The 20,749-nt window shown below is 32.7% G+C and overlaps 1 protein-coding gene across 4 annotated transcripts in view; it reads right to left on the bottom strand.

The window, feature by feature from the left end:
• Positions 1-1,746: 1,746 nt before the first annotated feature.
• ARL6 (ADP ribosylation factor like GTPase 6) overlaps positions 1,747-20,749 on the bottom strand; it is a 37,069-nt gene continuing 18,066 nt past the window's right edge. For 2 of the 4 annotated variants that reach the window (XM_015598239.2, XM_015598238.2), the window contains 4 exons: positions 15,415-15,544; positions 11,687-11,742; positions 6,824-6,904; positions 1,747-4,489 (listed from right to left, as the gene is read on the bottom strand). In XM_015598239.2, coding sequence (XP_015453725.1) covers positions 4,464-4,489; positions 6,824-6,904; positions 11,687-11,742; positions 15,415-15,544 — 293 coding nt within the window. In that variant the 3' untranslated portion in view covers positions 1,747-4,463. The remainder of the gene's footprint in view (positions 4,490-6,823; positions 6,905-11,686; positions 11,743-15,414; positions 15,545-20,749) is intronic. The other 2 variants (XM_006923413.3, XM_025040787.1) reach the window with 2 other exon arrangements.

Genomic DNA, 20,749 nt, shown 5'->3' with positions numbered 1-20,749 from the left:
TCTCACATACTAACAATGAAATTTCAGAAAAAGAAATGAAAAAAAAAAATTCTTTTTCAATTGAAACAAAAAGAATAAAATACTTAGGAATAAACTTAATGAAGCATGTGAAGGACCTAAACACTGAAAACTATAAGACATTATTAAAGGAATTGAAGAAGACACAAAGAAATATTCTGTGTTCATGGATTGGAAAAATAAACATAGTTAAAAAGGCTATACTACTCAAAGCAATATACAGATTTAAAGCAATCCCCATAAAAAATCCCATTGACATTTTAAAAATAGAACCAAAATCATCAGATCTGTATGGAAGCACAAAAGACCCCGAACAGCCAAAGCAATCCTGAGAAAAAATAACAAAACTGGAGGTATCACAGTGCCTGACTTGAAATCATACTACGAAGTGACAATAATCAAAATAGCATGGTATTGGCGGAAAAAGAGACACACAGACCAATGGAACAGAGTAGAGCGCCCAGAAATAAATCCCCGTATCTGTGGGCAAAGACTTTTTGACAAAGAAGCCAAAAACATACAATGGAGAAAAGAAAACCTCTTTGATAAACGGTGCTGAAAAAACTGGAAAGCCACATATAAAAGAATAAAAGTAGGCTATCTGTCATCATACACCAAAATGAACTCAAAATGGATCAAAGACCTAAATATAAGACCTGAAACAATAAATTGCATATAAGAAAACATAGCTACTAAACCCATGATCTTTTGATTTAGAGATTTTATGAATTTGACCTCAAAGGCAAGGGAAGTAAAAGCAAAAATAAATTAATGGGACTACATCAAACTAAAAAGGTTCTGCACAGCAAAAGAAACTGTCAACAAGGTAAAGAGACAACCACCCAAATGGGAAAATACATTTGCAAGCAAAGTCTCCGATAAGGACCTAATATCCAAAATATACGAAGAACTCACACAACTCAATAACAACAAAAACAACCACCCCCAAACAATCCAATTAATAAATGAGCAGAGGACCTAAATAGACACTTCTCCCAAGAAGACATACAATCGCCAACAAACATATGAAAAGATGCTCAACATCACTAGCTATTAGGGAAGTGCAAATCAAAACCACAATGAGATACCATCTCACACCTGTAAGAATGGCTATTATCAACAAGACAAGTAATAACAAGTGTTAGAGAGGTTTTTGGGGAAAAGGTACCCTCATATATTGCTGGTGGGAATATAAATCGGTACAGCTATTATGGAAAACAGTATAAAGTTTCCTCAAAAAAATTTAGAATTACCATATGACCCAGCAATTCCTCTTATGGGTATCTATCCCCATATCTGAAATTATTTATCTGTAAAGATTTATGTACCCCAATGTTCACTGAAGAATTACTACTATATTTCTAACCAAATTTTATTTTCAAAATACCTACGATTCCTGTATGACCACTATCTAGCATTACTTAGTGACTTGAAACATGGAGAGTATTTAATTTGCACTTCTTGGTTTATTCTAAATCACCAGAAAAAAGTTGAACACACATTGATGAAGCCTCCAACTGTGGCATTAAAATCGAGTGATCAGAAGGAAGAAGAATAATGGTCCTGAGGCAGTCTCTTGCAAACCCCTGCAGGATCATCCTTAATTACAAAGATTCACTATGAAAATGGAATAAGTAAGTTATCTGAAACAGTCAATTAAATACAATAACCATTTCTCAATCATTACAGTATTTTTCAGCCACAGAAACAAACTTATTTTAACATCCATTTAAGTGAACTTTCAATCGGTTTATTCTTTTAAATTAAGAAGAGGAATAATCAGAAAGCAGAAAATATGTACAAAGTCCATTAAAATGCTACAGTATTTTAAATGTACCAGAGTCGCATGTAGGATGTATCTGCCCTTTTTGCAAGAGTATCTGCATATATGCATGGAAATTCCAACATGGTGTGCCAAAAATTCCAAAAGAAAAAAAAACCCTAAGAAATCAGGAGGCAACTCATAATTTTTAGCAGACAACTTATAGATGAAAAGTAAATATATAAAACTCAGCCCCTTTGTGATATACAAAGCACAGGTTGAATAGGGCTACATATAAATAGGGCCACATAAATGCAAAATGTACAATAGGATGTTTTGAACACTTTATGAGGTGTTATATTGAAATGTAGAGCTCAATGAATTAAACTTTATAACACAGTGATGTCTAAACATGAAAAAATACCTGCTTGAGTTTTAATGCAATAAATTTTAATTCCATGTGTTAAATAAAATGCAATAACCTCAGCTTAAACACACTTATATGGCATCCTGTGACTATTGTTGCCCAACTTGCTTCTACAGAATATAAACTAGATTTGGAGTTCATGAAAATAAAAGAGAAAGTATTCTCTTTCTTCTAAATATCTGCATAGGTATGAGTCACTGTAGTTTGTAGAATACTAATTAACTTAATAGCACAATAGTTTTGAGTATATTTATCATTCAAAATTTAAAATTCAAAGTGTTAATAGACTTAAAAATAGTTGTCCTTTATCTCTGACCTCTCCCCTACCCAGCCTGATCTCACTCCCCAGTGAGAGTCTTTTCAACCCTTTTAGCTATTCTTATGGCAGATACTTCTATATCTCTAATATGTGCAATACTCCTGACTCTTGAATCATCAATTTGAAACAGATTGTTTGGTTCTGAATCCCAGTACCACCATTTATTAGCTCTGTGACCTTTAGCAAATTACTTAACTTTTTTAGGCCTCAGTTTTCTTGTCTGTAAAACAAATAATAGAACCTACCATATAAGGTTATTGTAAGGATTAAATGACATAAAATCACATGCTAATAATAATATCTTGCTCAAAATATAGTGATCACATAATGATAACTATTATTATTATTATCGTATGGTAGATGAGGATCTGAATTCTCTTAAACACCCCTTTCTCCATCCTCCTAAAATAGTTGCAGCATACCAGTTTTTTGTTAAATGACATTCAGTGTTTTCATCATGTCCTTTTCATATGTGAGTCAATTCTAGATTAATGAGTCTCAGTTTTTATCCTCATCAAAACATTTATTGAGAAGCTGGCAAGCTAGCTTAAAATGCTGGACCACTGAAATAGTCTGGATAACTTTCAATTTGTTAAATTATAAATCACTGGGACTTCTTGGCTATGAGAAACTGGATTATAGAATTTTTACTGTAGTTTTTAAATTATTTTATTCAAATCTCTGAAACATGCCACTACTGCAGTTACTATAACACATCTTTATTACTCATTTACCTTTTACTTTCTGTTTTTATCATTTCACAGCTAAGGATGTTTAAGATATTACATATTGTATATTACATTTTCTTTATATGCTATGTTTTTTAGAACTGACACCATTGTTCTAAACACTGTTTCCAAATGGTTACCTTAAACTCAAAGTTTCTATTTTGAGTTCACAATTGTAAGTGATCTTTAAATTGTGAGAATAACAATTTGCATACAGTAGATAACCAAGATATGTCTAAAATCTTAAAGAACATTTATGTAGCAGTTTATGCTCAGAAAAAAACATTGTTTGGCCAGTTACAATCTATTTTAACAAAGTACTATGGTAAACTGGTAGCATTTTGAAGGAAAAAAGTCAGTTATAATAATTATTGAAGAATCACACAATTCATTTTTATAATTCTTAATCTTCAGGTCAATATTTCCATTCAGCCAATGAAACAAAATTAGATACAATGTATGAAAATGTTCTCAAATTCGCCCTCATTAAATTTTAAGTTGTCGGAGGATAAGAAATGTCTTATTTATCTTGTATCACCACTGTGTAGGATAATGCTAGACTAGTACAGGTATAGAGCTGTTGAATATAGATTCGCTGGGTAAGCAAATTCAGTATAACTTGGTTTCAGATAACTTACAAATGCTTGACAGTAAAAACACCAAACACCATATTAACACAGCATTATTCTTTTCAGCATAAACAAAGTACACTAGTTGGTACATTATATTTTATGTTTTATTGATGGTGGCATATACTAAAAATCTAATATACATTAATTACCCATGGTCCCTTATAAAGATTTAAAGTTCTTTTTCATAAGCACAATTATACTGCAAAGTCGTACCACAAACTAAACTTTCAGAAGACAATTAAAAAAATAAAATACATTAAAGGTATCATAATTCATGAGGAGATATTGAGATGAATTTTAACTGACTTTAAACATTCTCATTACAATAAAATGTAGACCTTTACCAAGAAGCTAATAATTCTGGGGAGCCTTTCTGAGGATTTAGTTTTCATAAAATTAATGGCCAGATTAACATACCTGAAGTCCTATGTTCTTATAAAGCTCATTTAGAGTCCGTAAAAGCAAATTATTATATTCTTAGATGCACAAACATCTTTTAAAAATTTTAAAGTATTCAGTTTGCCTTAAGATATATTCCACGATTTGACAATTGTTGACATTTCCAAATATTATCTTTTCATGTCTTCACAGCCTGGATCTGATCTGATAAAAAATAAACAAGAAATTATCAGTCTCTACAGGGCAAAAATCTATTTTCTAATGTAATCTGAAACAAATCTGTAAGAACATGGTAGAAACACATGCACACACCCATTTTTTTAAAGCACAATTGATACTAGTTTTTATTTTTGTCAAAGTTATACATGCAAATAATTAGTCAAAAAACTAGTAGAGTATACTGAAGAAGATAAGAGAAGGTATTACTTTCATGAATATACCAGGATACTGCTTGAGCTTGTATAAAATACAGAAGTCCTTTGCTTCATCTCCTCTTTCTCTTTTCATAGGCAGCTACTTCCAACTAACCCCCCTTTAGGTGAGTACCTTTGTATCTCTGCATAATACACTTTTATTACTAGTTGTTGAAATATCAGTCCTTTCTATTTAATGAGGCTTCAGCTCTTATGCATTTCTGTGCTGCTCTCTGCAACCCTCATAATGCTTCCAACACTCCAATTCTCCTAACATTGTAGTCATTATCAATATGATGGCTTTAAATGCTACATTGTAGTCATTATCAATATGATGGCTTTAAATGTAGTCATTATCAATATGATGGCTTTAAAAGAGTTCAGACAGGTGGTATACTCCAGTTACTTTTCCTGTCTTCAACTACATTTTGTTTTCCCTAGAGTTAAATGCTTCCAACACTCCAATTCTCCTAACATTGTAGTCATTATCAATATGATGGCTTTAAATGCTACATTGTAGTCATTATCAATATGATGGCTTTAAATGTAGTCATTATCAATATGATGGCTTTAAAAGAGTTCAGACAGGTGGTATACTCCAGTTACTTTTCCTGTCTTCAACTACATTTTGTTTTCCCTAGAGTTAATTTTTCCTCATCCCCAATCCGGCCTTGCTTTTTTTTTTTTTTTTTTTTTTTTTTTTTTTTTTTTTTTAAATGTACCTAATACTACTTCAATCCCACTACTCTCACAATGTTTAAACCCTTATTATTATGAAGCACATTATATAGACTATCAATTTCATGTTCTTAAAGAACTCTCCACTAGAGTCTTCCAAAACTCTCTAATCTAGATCAGTTGTTCTTTATGCTTGCCCAGTTATTTTCTTATGAGACCTTTAACTATCATTCTAGACTCTCCATATCATCCTGGGGATTCCTTCCACCCCTCTCTTGTGCTAGTTTTCCTGTTTCATATCCCTTTATTTTTTATTCCCTTGTTTTTGAATAGTACATCTCCTAGTGGCAATCTTAGTAAAAGATATAGTGAATTCTTGAGACTCTACATGGCTTAAGATGTCTTAATTCTATAGTCACAATACACTGACAATGCCTGAGAATAATTCTGTTACGTCTTCCTTGAACTGTTCCAGGCATTGCCCAAATATCTTACAGCTTCTAGGTGCTGCTGTTGAAAAGTCTCATGCTACTCTGTTTTCTAATCTTTTACATGAAACCTCTTTTCTTCTTCTCAGAAAGCTTGTAAAATCTTCCATTGTCTTCAGTACTGAATTTTAATAATGATGCGCCTTGGTAGGAATATTTTCTCTACTTCATTAGGCTCTCAAGTGGTCTTTCAACTACAAACTCATGACTCAGTTCTGGAAAATACTGTTTGATGATTTATTTGATGATTTCCTCCCCTCTACTTCTCTCTTCTCTTCCCGAAATTCCTTTTATTTGGACATTGGGCTTCCTAAATATGACCCCATACTTTCTTTACTTTCCTATTTTTCTATTCTTTGTCTTTTTGCTCTGCTTTTTGAGGTATTGCCTCTATTTACCTTCTTTTCATTGAGTTTTCCATTTCCACCGTTCTATTATTTCCCAGCAACTTATTTCTTTCTTCTTTCAAGCAGTATCCTGGTATATTCATGAAAGTAATACCTTCTCTTATCTTCTTCAGTATACTCTACTAGTTTTTTGAAATGTTCTCCCTAAATAAATTCTACTTCTAAACTGCTTTTTTTGGTTTGCTTATGTTTCACAGTTCATAATGTGTTGGTCCTCAAATGCCTGGTGATCCGTTGCCATCTTCACATACACGAGTGAACACTGTAAAGCTAACTGGAATTTCGGTATGTGTGTTAGGCTTGTCAAACACACTCTTCATTATTCTCGTGTATTTAGCTAAGCCATTTCCTTGTAAATCTCTGATGTTAATATCTTTAGGTCCTATAGTTTTCATTAGAACACCCATGTGCATAGTTTATAAGTCGTATTAAAACCTGGAAGCATTAACTTTTCTCATACAGATAAAGTGATAAAATGAGCAAGTTTCATTAGTCACGTGGGATAATTTCTTTTATAAATGTATCACTTTTATAAATATAAACCATTTATACCTCTGCAATGGTTTCTGTATATTCTCTGTTGGTTTTCAAAAAAGTACTTCATGGTATACTCAGGGAGTTCTTGTCTTTGGGCTGTAATACATAGGTAATTATTGGGAACCCTTCCAAAAGATAATGAAATGATGGCACAAAATGTGTCATTTTAATATTTTACCTAAATATTTTCAACCTTAAACTTAAAATAATAAGATTAAATTGGTCCAAAGGCTTCTGATTTATCATGCAAGGAAATTTCAGAATTCTGGAAGCAAAATGCAGAGATATAAGTATAGAACACCTTTCACAGATTTACATAAAAACCTCTGGCTAATAAATTGGTTACAGGCACAGACTAGTTTCCTACATATTGCTACCTATTTTGTAAAATAGATTTTTACCACTTTTCAAATCTAGAGAGATGGGGGCATCAAAATGTAAACTATTTACTATTACATAGGAAACGTGAAAAAGGATCTCCTATTCAAAACCAAACGGATACACTTTTTAATCTATGTACTAAGTTTCCTTCTCTGTTAAATAGAGCAGTTAGGAAAAAGGGTAAATTTAACATTTATTGAATGTTTACTTATGATAGGTACTTTAACTTAGTGTTTCACTTAATCTGTATAGTAATTTTTGATATTTTATTTTTTAATTTTGTAGTTGAATAAAATCATCCTCACAAGAGATTTTAGTTAATAATTAGTAGAATGAATCTGCCAGATTCAAAAGCCCAAGTACTGTTTAACTACTATTCCATGCTGCTTACATAAAATGGGGATGCTATACTTACTTGCAGAGAACTATTGTAAAGTTATATAAAATAATATGGCAACACAAGGGCACAAAAGTATTTCTAATAATGTATCCTCCTTACAAAGATTGGGAGCTAAGAAGCAAAGAATGGATTAGAAAAGTCAAAGAAACAAAGGTTAGGTAACAAGACCAGAGTTGGCAAGTGGCACTGTTGTGAAGTCGGACTGTTACTGACACCTAGTGGCCTCATTGTTACAGTTAAAATAAAACCAAAAATACCTCCCCCCACAGAAAAAAAGAACTACAACTGAAAATCCAGGTTCTATCAACCTATCTTCAGTTGATATTATGAATCACTTTATTATGAGCAATAGAAAGATTTCCATCCATGCTATATCTTTACCGTGAGCAACAATAAGCACTTGTAAAATAATAAATCAAGGCTGAAAATGTTTTTGGTGTCTTCTCTGAAATGCACCTCTGTAATCTATGTTTCATGTGGAAATCAGTCCCTTAACTTTGACCACTTCTTTACCACAGTCTAAGAAACTAAGTTGGTATATTTACAGAAAAATTCCAGTAGTTCTTCTGAGAACCACTAGAGGTTCTCGATTAAGTTTCACTTAATTGTAAAATACAACTAAAATGTTCTTTGCAGTTTAATGGTAAATATAATGACTACATAAATATAAAAGAGAATAGTCTGTGAAGTTGCTAAAATACCATATTTTACTAATAACAAAAATATTTCAGGTGTACCTTTAGTACTCTGAATCAAAGAAATATTATGTCTTTGTATGAGCAAGCAGGCTACTCTTAGATCCACCATGATATGCAGAGGAGAAAAAAATCACATATAACTGGCATTAAAAGGTAAGTATAGAGGAGGGAAAAAATATGGCATAGATGATAGAGGCTCTGTTCATACCTTTGGCAACCAAATAAAAGTTGTGACAGAAAAAACAAGCAAACAGCAAGGAAAATTGCCTGGGATCTACATGAACAAGCCATACGACTAAGGGAGAGAACTAAAAAATCACCCTGCAATGGCAGAAGGTAGGACGGGGCATGGACGCAGGGCTGCCCTGTCCTGAGCAGCTGAATGAGATGGAGGCTGCGACAGCAGATGCCTCTTAAAGGGGCCACATCTGTGAGCGGATTTTCATGGCGATGGACCTGCTTGCTCTGAGCACCAGTGCTGGTTGAGCTGCACAAGTGGCACCAGGGACTTACAGGGGGACACTGAGTTGTCGGAGTGAGGGCCAAGGGGAGACTCGCTCTGTACAGAAGTGCTGGCGGTAACCATTGTTACTTTGTTGAGCCCTCCCCCACTTCCAGTGTGCGAACTCAGCACTGCCATAGCAGACAAATAATCAAACAGTATAACAGAGGTCACTCAGCCCAGAGGATTCCCTGAAACTCTGCCTCCCCCAACCAACAGCCCCACCCAAGGCACATCTAGGTGTGTCCTGGGGAGTCAGGTGCCCTTGCTGAGCAGCACAGAGACACTGCTGGCAGCTGGCCTTGGTTTCTGGTGTGGCCAATTGAGGCAACTATTAGCACAGCTTCTGTCGATTGCTTGCTGAATCTTAACAGGTGGCCCCGGAGGGGCACAAACTGGGGATAAATCTAGCCTGCAGCTGAACCCCTCTCAGGACTGTGCTACTGGACACACAAAGCTGCACTAATAAGACTGGAGACTTAAGAGCTTTGCTTAGAACATAGAAACAGACACAGAAAGGTGGCCAAAGTGGAAAGACAAAGAAACAGAACCCATGTGAGAGAACAGAACAGAGATCCAGAAATAATGGAGTAAAGCAATCTAACAGATGTGGAGTTCGAAACTGGTTATACAGATGCTCAATGAACTTATAGGAAGTATAGATACATTCAGTGAGAATTTTAACAAAGAGATAAAAAAAAAATGGAAATGGAAATTATAAAAAGGAACCAGTCAGAAACGAAGAACACATTATCTGAGATGAGAAGTATATTAAGTGAAATAAGCAAAATGAATAAAGAAGAGGGTCAAATGACCTAAATAGAGGATGGGAAAGCCAAGAACATTCAATCAGAATGGCAAGAAAAAAGAAGCCAAGACTATAATAATAATTCAAGGAGCCTATGAGACACTATTAAAGGTAAAAATCCGTGTCATAGGGGTACCTGAAGGAAAACAAGAAGTTGAAGAGCTATTCGAAGAAATAATGATAGAAAACTTCCCTAACCTGGTGAAGGAAATAGACATAAAACCCCAGGAAGCTCAAAGAGTCCCCAAAACCAGGAACCCAAAGAGGCCCACACCAAGACACATCATAATTAAAATGCCAAAGGTTAAATACAAAGAGAGAATCTTAAAAGCAGCAAGAGAAAAGCAGTTAGTTACCTACATGGGAGCACCCATAAAGCTGGAAGCTGATTTCTCAAAAGAACTATGCAGGACAAAAGGGCTTGGCACAAAATATTCAAAGTGATGAAAACCCAGGATCTACAACCAAGAATACTTTATCCAGCAACGCTATCATTTAGAATTGAAGGACAGATAAAGAGCTTTCCAGACAAAAATAAGCTAAAGGAATTTATCATCACCAAGCCAGTATTACAGGAAATGTTGGAGAGACTTTTTTAAGAAGAAAAAAACATATGTCAAAAACAGGAATAAAGGATGGTAATAACTACATTCCTATCAACAAGTACCTCAATGGGATAGAATTAAGTGCTCCAACCAAAAGATAGAGTACCTGAATGGATAAGAAAACAAGATTCCTATGTATGCTGCCTACAAAGAGATTCATTTCAGATTAAAAGACACACACAGACTAAAAGGAAGGGGATGGAAAAAAGATATTGCCTTGATGGACCCAGAGGGTATTACTCTGAGTGAAATGGGTCAGATAGAGAAAGAAAAATATCACATGATTTCACGTACATGTGGAATCTAAAGAACATAATCAACAACAAAACAACAAAAGAAGAAATAAACTTATAGATAGAGAACATTTAGAGGGATACTAGATAGGAGGAGGGTTAGGGGTAAAAAGGCGAAGGGACTAAGGGGTACAAATGGACAGTTGCAGAATAGACATGGAGATGTAGAGTTCACATGGGGAAGATGGCTAATAATGTAATAAATATGTAAAAGGGAAGAGGGGTACTAGATTTAGGAGGGTAATCACTTTGCAAGTTATGTGGATCTCTAATCACTATGCTATACAACTGAAATTGGTATATTATTGTAGGCCAACTATAATTGAGAAAAAAACCTCACTGAATTGTACAATGTAAATGCAAGCATTGTCTATTTCAATAAAGATGGAGAAGATAAAAAAGGTACGTGTAGAAGAAATTAAATTGATAGCCATAAGACTAAAATTTGAATTTATAATATCTTGTTATTCACCCACATTCAGAGCAGGAAAATTTTTAATAGGAATGATCTTCAGTTGTTCTGCTCACGAAAGGAAATTTTTTTGCCTGACCCTCAGGGTCTCATAATAAGAAGAACCTACAGTTTCATTCACATATTCTGCTCTGTGTGGGTCACTGGGTTTCAAGCCATTCCTGTGAATAGTAGACAATGTAACTTCAGGGAAAACGATATATCTTAATTTATTTCCTGATATAGTGAGAATCTACAAACTACAAACCTATGATAGTTATTTTGATAAATAATAGAACTGCAATATACGAAACATTAATATAATACCAGTATTTACAATATTAGATGAATGTTAAAAGTTGTGTAAACATGTTATATATAAATGAATATATATATATGGAGTACACTGTGATTCTTACAATACATGCCATATAGATTTATTTTTTAGTTAGTGACAGTGGGCCTAAATTTTGCTCCAACTTTCAAATGTGCTATTACTAGATCTGATAGAAATTTCTTGCTATAAATTAAAAATATTTTTCTAGAGTTGTCATGTATATTGATTGTATTAAATGCAAGGTATTAGATACTTACTGTATTGTTTTTTCTGACAGCAGAAATAAATGGAAACAAGAGGGAAAAAAGCAATGATATAATAAAAATAAATGTTCAAAAAAAGAAAGAAAAATGTGATTGGAAAGGAAATAAGGGTTGAAGATACACAGTATTTTGTGATATACCTTGAAGCCAGTCTACACCTTCTTGCAATCCTTCTCCTTTTATGGCATCGCTAGCACTGAAATAAAATCCATAAGAAACATACCCATTTCATTACATCATAGAACTATAAGAATAAATAATTATAATTTTGCCACATGGCAAATTAATATATTCTAGTAACACATATGATCAAAAGTGGTTAAGCACTGAAATAGAATATACATGGGAAACAAAAGTCTGAGTGTTCAGGAACAAGACATGAGAAAATTATTCATACTTTGTACTGATATTTGTATTGACATAATTTGTATGACATTTGGAAAAGGATAGCACTAATAAGTTATTCTAGGAATATTACTCAGACTGACATTAACAAAACATATACTTTGAGTTATTTTTGCAGTGGTGGAAAAGTTTTATAGAGTCCACCATCTTATTTTTCCCAGCCCCAATGACTCAACTGCATTTATTTATTGATTAGAATTGTTTGACTTAGGTGGTAATTTAGCCATAAGATAGAGTGACTTTATTTGAAATGGAATTTGATATCTATAGTGTATAAACCTATAATTATAACCTTGGTAAACTGGTAGAATAAAAAAATATATATCGGTAGCTTTCAAAAATAGTTTTATGCTTATTGTCTTCAGGAACCTGGATAGTTTAACTCTTGTGTCTTAACATATGTACAATGGGGGAATATTACCATTGACCTCATATAGTTATTATGAGAATTAAATACCTAAAACAGGGCCTTTTCATGGTCTTTCCATTCTTAAGAAAGTAAACTTAAATCCTCATTGTGATATTCTATAATCATAATTAAGTTATATAAACTAAAATAAAATGCAAAGGATTTTTAGAGTATCAAACAATTTTTTCCAAGACAAAGACTAATAGTTTCTCATAACATGTTACTGATCATGTAATAGCAATTAGTATCCATAATTAGATTTTCTGAATGATTAGGGTTCCTTTTAGTGTGCTAAAACATGATTTTAAAATGTACTAAATTATCTAAAGAGTTAATTTGATTCCATTCAAAACAAAAATTACTTCTAAGGAATTACTTATTAGACTAAGAATGTGACTCATCACAATATTTTAAAATAGGAAGATATAACAAACAGCATGATATACAATTATTTAAAGAAAACTATGGATTATCTATATCAATAGCAAAACATGAGTAACTGAAATACTTTTATCAAAAAAATCAATGTATTGATTTTATCACTTAACTATAGCTCCAAACAAGATTACAGTATCAAATAACTAATACAATGAAGAAATCCTTCCCCTTTGATGGAGGACTGTCATTACCCTACTAAAAACCCTGCATCTTTTCCTAATAATTCCAGAGTGTTTGAATTCCACCTTTCCTTCCAAATAAATCATCAGACTTGTAACTAAATAAAAGCCAAAGTCTTCACCATGTCCTACAAGGCCCTCTGTGATATGGCGCCTGGTTATTTCTCAGTGGCCTCATCCCCTACAAATTACCCCACAGATATCTCTGTTCCAATCAGCCTCGACTTCTTGCAATTCCTGAAATACACCAGGCACATTCTCAACCAAGAGCCTCTCACTTGCCTCTCTATCTGGAAAGCTATTCCTCCAAACCTTTGCGTGCATTGCTCCCTGACTTCAATTAGATCTGAGAGGTAGTATGTGTCATTATTGTTTATCTTATTATCCTTTCTTTTTCTTTACCCTCCCAGGTGACATTTTATATATCTATTCACCTGTTTTATTATCTGTCTCCTTCACAAGATAGTAAATAAACAAAAACATATATGTATAATGCCAGGGACTGAGTCAAAGAACACATAAGAAGAACAAAATACTGCAATCAGATCTTAAAAATTGGAGGTGACTATACGTTTAGTATAATGGTCGAAACTATACAGTAATGTTCCTTTATCATTGTGCATTACCTTTATCTCTAAAAGTGGAAAAAGATAAATGCATTTTCAATTTTATACATGCTTTAAAAAACATTACAAAAAATAAAAATTTAACAAATGAAGCACTAATTGAACTTAGCGAGATGTCTAGTTTGAATTAAGGAGAATTCAAAATTACAGACCAATATAAAAGAATTATTTGGCATTTTTCTATAAGTTATACAGAAAACAGAATATTCTACATCTTTTATAACATCAGGACATTATTTTTTCTTTCACTGAAAAATATTTAGATGTCACAACTGAATAAATAAATTTGGTAAAATTCAATCGCTAATTATTTTAAGAAGATATTTTCTCCATTTGCAAAATTAACTTCTACTTCAAAATTAAAGTCAGGACAATCTTTTATTAATTAGGCCCATGTGTTTGAATGTTGTATTTTCTATTAAAGTACTCACAATACTTACTACAATGCAAAAATTAAAAGTCATTCTATTTTATATGTTATCAATTTAGATACGATTTACCTAAATGATGTAGAAAAATGCAAAGGTTCCATCTTAAGATATTTTCCTACTCTAAATCCCTCCTCTCTTTACCAATACCACAGAACTTCAAATGCAAACTCAAGAATCATTTAGTAAACATTGACTTTTTTTCTGATTCCAAAGGAAGGAGGATTTTACTTGAGACATGCAGTGTTTCATTCCTGGGTAGAGGTGCTGGAGGCCTGAAGTACTGAGGAGTTCCAAGGGCTTTTTTAAGCTCTTTTATATTATTACTCTTCCAGTACCAAGGTTAGCTTTTAAAGTTCTCTGAGCTCTACTACCACTTTGCTTCATATTGTTTCTCCTTCTGGAGGCAGCGGATTTCTCTGTCTCTGTGTTCAGCCTTTCTTCACAGATACTGTCTTACAAAAACGGAGAAAACTGGCAAGCCAAGGAAATCATGCAGCAGTGGGAGATAGATGGTTGGACAGAGACAGCTTTATATAAGGTAGTGGTAGGCACTAAAATACTATCTTATATATAACTTCTGCTTATTCTCATTGGTCTATTATGGCAAAAAGGCACACTGGAATTAAATATATTAGTTAGAAATGGCTTTCCAAAGAATGTATAATAATTTCAGACACTAATTATTTGAGTTCAACCTTATTAGTATGTCCAAATAAGATTTTATTTCTATTTCTACTTATTAATATAAACACACATTATTATGAACCTACTAAGTATCCTGTACTACTACTATTCCAAGGATTACAGCATGAACAAAACCAATAAAATCCCAGTTCTCATGGTTCTAATGTACTGATGTAAAAATTGATTATAAAACAAAGGGGGAAAAAAGAGGGCATATGGCAAAAGCAAAACAAAGCAAAGTGAGGAAAAAATGAGGCTGGGTAAGATATGGTGATGTTTTAGAGAGCTATTAGAAGAGGTCTCTCTCCTGAAGGAAGTGCAATAGCAAGCCAGGAAAATTATTTTGGAAAATGATTCAGACAAAGGGAGTAACAAGTGCAAATGCCCCGAGACAGGACTGTGGTTGGCTGATTCATTGTGCAGAAAGAAATCAATGCAGTTGAAGTTGGGTGCATAAATGAGCTGTGTAAGTTATTCTTTTAAAGAGTTGTTTATGTTATTCTACCGCAAAAAGATGTAAAAAGGTTTTAACAGTAATATGTTCATGAATACCTGCAACGCCACATTCTATAAAATGAGATCCTTGGCTTATATCCTACCATGTTAGGTCACTTAAATAATGAGCTTGGAAAAGAAACACTGAAGCTTTGAGACTTTTTCAGAATGATAAAATAAAAAGTAAATCTAAAATTTTACCAAATATGCCATGGCTTATCTTTGATGTTCTCTAAACACAGCAGTTGAGACACTTTTACAGATGTCACTGCATCTCTAAGATCCATTTTGTTTGCAAAGAATAAGATTGGTATTCGGCGGTGCTTAATATCTGAAAGAGAAAATAAGACTATCATTACACTTTCAGCTTTTTGGTCATTTTCCCCCAAATCCTTAAAATTGAAGTTCACTAAAATTGTTTTCCAATCACTTCTTTCTATATCACATACAATTAAACATTTAAAGACATATGCAGTCAGACATATATTTGAGTGATAGAATTTAAAAAATACTTTTTCTAAAACTATCTGGCCTCTGGAGCTTTAAAACAAAAATGAGCAAGGTGGAAGTGGGGGACTTGTTAAACAGTTACTGAGCAGCACCTATAAAAGGGTCAAATATTTTGTTTTGTTTTTACTGTCAACAGAAAGGAGGCAAACTTCAAATAGAATTAGAAGGAAGACAAACCAATTTTAGATTTTAGTAGCAGTATTATAACTACAAGCTAGATATTTTAACAAGATATTTTTACTTTGTTACAATTTTGGAAACATTTTTCATTGTTTTGAATAGATAATTCATTTAAATAGTTCAAAATTCAGAAGACAAAAAATGGTAGACAGTAAAAGAATTGCCCTCTCATCTTTGTTCTACGCCATCTACTTATCCTCCCTAGAAGAAGCACCCATATCATCCACTGCTCAGCATGTTCATAGAAGTATTTTCCATACTTGTAAATAATTATTTATTAATCTATATATAAATAGTAGCAGACTTGTCTCAGTATTTTATATCTTTTGCTTTTCACTTAACTTTATATCTTAGAGACTGTCCCACATTAGTACATACAGAGTAGTTTCTTCATTATTTTAACAGTTGTGGAATATTTTGTCTTTTAGTATTATGTACCATAATTTATTTAACCAGGACCTAACCGAGATATATTTGTGTTGCTGCCAATATTTACACTGACCCACAGAGATCCCAGAAGCCCCAGAAGTGCAGGTAAGAGAGAGAAAAAAACAAACAAACTTGGAGCTTCAGTGCCACTTTCTGGAAAGTAACATTAAAAAGACCTCTACTTATCAATCTGCTTAACAAGTATTAAATTCTTAAAAAAGCAGTTTTCATTTCTACAAATAGCCAGGCAGATGAATAATCCATAAAGCACAATGAATAACCAAGATAACAAGGAAATTCAAAAAGAAAATGAAAAACCTCCAGAAAATAAAGTTAAAGACACGGAAGAATATGATTTAAGTGACAGAAAATTCGAGATTGCAGTTCTCAAAAAAATCAATGAGATACAAGAAAACTGAGAAAGGCTATTCAACAAACAGATATAAAAACCAACAAACAAAAGGAGTACTTTGCAAAAGAGATTGAAACTATCAGAAAAAGAACCAAAAAAAAAAAAAAAATCTGAAGCTGAAGAACTCAATAAAAAAGGTGAAGAATAACTAATAAGCTTAGGAAAAAGAATAGTCCAGATGGAGTAAAGAATTAGTGACAGAAGATAGAAATCTAGAAATGACTCAGGTGGAAGAAGAGAGGAAATCGAGAGTAAAAAAAAAAAAAAAAAAAAAAAAAAAAAAAAAAAAAAAAAAAAAAAAAAAAAAAAAGAACAGAACTATCTAACTCCATTAGACAGAGAAATATAAGAATAATGGGTATACCAGAAGTAGAAGAGAAGAAGGGAACAGAGAGTCTATTCAAATACATAATTGATGAGAACTTCCTAAACCTATGGAAGGAAATGGATGCTCGAATCCAAGAAGCTCATAAAACACCTAATTATCTCAATCCAAAACATCCTTCTCCAAGACACATTATATTAAAATTGTCAAAATTAATGACAAAAAAAGAATTCTTAAGGCAGCTAGGAAAAAGATGACACTAACCTATAAAGGAAATACCATTAGATTATCATCAGGTTTTTTGTTTTTTGTTTTTTTAGTAGAAACCCTACAAGACAGGAGAAACTGGAATAAAATATTCAAATTATTTAAAGAGAAATCATCAGCTAAGAATAATATCTCCAGCAAAGGTATCTTTTAGATATGAAGGAGAAATAAAGACTTTTCCAGATATACAGAAGCTGAGGGTATTTACCATCACAAGACCTGCATTACAGAAAATACTGAAAGGTGTTCTTCAACCTGAAACAAAGACAAAAGAATACAAAAACATGAGCTAGATGACTAACAGGCAGAAGCAGGAAATTGCAACCCTTGTTCAGAATAAGGTATTAAACACTTAAAGATAACATAAAGGTTAAAGGAGATAAAAACATTGAAAAAAAAGAAGAGAATTTAAAAATAAACTCACAGAATAAGGGATAATTTGTGACACTAAAAGGGGAGGGGTAAAAGACTGAACTTGCAGAGGTAAATGATGCAATCAGTAAAAAAAAAAAAAAAAAAAGGACTACTGTGTACATGAAACTTTCTTTTTGCATAAAATTAATAGTAACCACACACACAAATCTAGAACTGAGGTAAATAATATATATATAAAAAAAGAGAAAACAGAGGGGGAAAAAATCATAGAATACCACTAAACTAAAATAACAGACAGAAACACAAGGAAAAAGAATGGAGACACAGAGCTCTACCAGAAAACAAAGGATAAAACAGCTATAAAACATCCTTGTATATCAATAATCACTCTAAATTCAAATGGACTGAACTCACCCAAATTAAAAGGTACAGAGTAGTGGGCTGGATCAAAAACCAAACCCAACCATATGCTGCCTTCAGGAGACACGTCTCGGCTTCAAGAATAAGCATAGACTCAAAGTGAAAGGGTGAAAAATGATACTCCAAGCAAATGGCATTTAGAGGAAAGCAGTGCAGCCATACTTATATCTCATAAAACAGATTTCAAGATAAAAAAAGGAAACAAGAGACAAAGATGGAAATTTTATAATGATAAAGGGGTCAATACATCAAGACCATATAACACTTATTTATATGCATCCAACACAGGAGCACCAAATACATAAAGCAACTACTAAGAAAACTAAAGGAAGAAAATGATAAAAACACAATTATAGTAGGGGACTTAAATACCCCATTGACACCCTCAGCTAATATACTCAATGGTGAAAAACTGAAAGCTTTTCCTGTAAGATCAGTAATAAAACAAGGCTGCCCATTCTCACCATTCTAATTCGATATAGTGTTGGAAGTCCTAGTTAGAGCACTCAGGCAAGAGAAAGAAATAAAAGGCATCGAATTGAGAATGAAGAAGTCTCTCACTTTTTGCAGATAACATGATTCTCTATAGAAAAAACTAAAGACTCCACTCTAAAACTATTAGAAACAATAAACAAATACAGTAAAATTGCAGGATACAAAATCAACGTAGAAAAATCCATGGCGTTCCTATACGCTAACAATAAAATTTCAGAAAAAGAAATAAAAAACAATTCCTTTTGCAACTGCAACAAAAAGAATAAAATATCTAGGAATAAATAAAAGATGTAAAGAACCTAAACTCCGAAAACTATAAAACATTATTAAAAGGAACTGAAAAAGACACAAAGATATGTAAAGATACTCCATGTTCATGGATTGGAAGAAGCAACATAGTTAAAATGACCACGTTATCCAAAGCAAGATACAGATTTAATGCAATCCCCATCAAAATCTCAACAGCATTTTTCAAAGAAATAGAACAAAAAATCAGATTTGTATGGCACCACAAAAGACCCTGAATAGCCAAAGCAACCCTGAGAAAAAATAACAATGCTGGAGGTACCACACTCCCTGACTTCAAATTATACTACAAAGCTACAGTAATAAAAACATATGGTATTGGCAGAAAAACAAGCACACAGACCAACGAAAGAGTGTGAGAGGACATAAAAGAGATCAATGAAAAAGAATGGAGCCCAGAAATAGACCCACATATACACAGTCAAATGATATTTGATAAGGATGAAAGTCAACTGATTTTTGACAAGTAATTCAGTGGAAAAGGAAATTTTTCAACAAGTGGATTTTCACATAATTGGATATCTGTATGAGAAAAAAAGGACAAAAATTAATTCAAGATGGAGCCCAGACCTAAACATATTAAAACTATAAACTACTATAAAAAATATAGCAGCATATTTTAGCAATTTTAAGACAGGGAAAGATTTCTTAGAGTACATAGAAAATTTGTATATATAAAAAATGATAAATTAGACTTCATCAAAATTAGATATATCTATTGATTAAAAGATACTGTGAAAAAAATAAGTAGGCAAGCCACAAACTGGAAAAAATCTTTAAAACATATATTTGATAGTGGCTTTATATCTAGAATTAAGATATCTTATTATCAAAAACATGAAGAAACAACCAAATTAAACAATTGGGCAAAAGCTTTAAAAGACATTTTTAAAGAGAATGCATAAGATTGTCCAATAGAACATGAAAAAGTACCCAATATTATTGGTCATCAGAAAAATGCAAATTAAAAGCACAATGAGATCTTACTATACATTCAGAAAGGGTAAAATTAAAGAACTTCAATATAAATTATTGGAGAGGATGTGGAGCAATTGAAACTCTCATATACTGCTGCTGTTGAAAGGTAAGATACTATAACCTCTTTGAAAAATTATCTGGCAGTTTCTTAAAATATTATCCATACATCTACTCCATGACCCAGCAATACCATTCCTAGTAATTTATCCAAGAGAAATGAAAATATATCTAAAAAGCCTATTACAAAAATGTTCACAGCATATTTATTCTTCATAGCCTTAAACTAGAAACAGCCAGATGTCAATCAATAGGAGAATGGATAAACAAACCATGGTCATATAATAAAATATTATAAAGCCATAGAAAGGAGTATAAAGATGATACATAAAACATCATGGGTGACTCCCCAAAAACATTATGCTGAATGAAAAAAATGTAGGTACAAAAATGTATGTACATTTCTGCTCATTTATATGAAACTGTACAAAAATAGGCAAAAATAATCTGGTAATAGAAATCAGATTAGTAGTTCCTTTGGCACCAGGTATGGGGTACTGCTTGGGAAGAGGAATGAGAGAACCTTTTGGGATGCTTCAAAAGTCCTGTTTCTTGATAGGGAGTGTAGTTACATGAATGTACGCAGTTGCCAAAATTAACTGAACTATATACTTAAGATCTGAGCATTTCACTGTATAGAACTTATACTTCAAAAAAAAGTTCATATACACTTTAGCTGAGAAATCCCTCCTTTGGGGATCTAGCTCATAAAATAAATGCATCAGTACATAATGATAAATGGACAAAACTTCACTTGAAAAAACCAAGGTTCCCATTGTATT

Source organism: Pteropus alecto, unplaced genomic scaffold (genome assembly GCF_000325575.1).
Source record: "Pteropus alecto unplaced genomic scaffold, ASM32557v1 scaffold379, whole genome shotgun sequence".
In the NCBI taxonomy this organism is placed as follows: Eukaryota; Metazoa; Chordata; class Mammalia; order Chiroptera; family Pteropodidae; genus Pteropus; species Pteropus alecto.
This window is presented reverse-complemented; position numbering and strand designations above follow the sequence as displayed.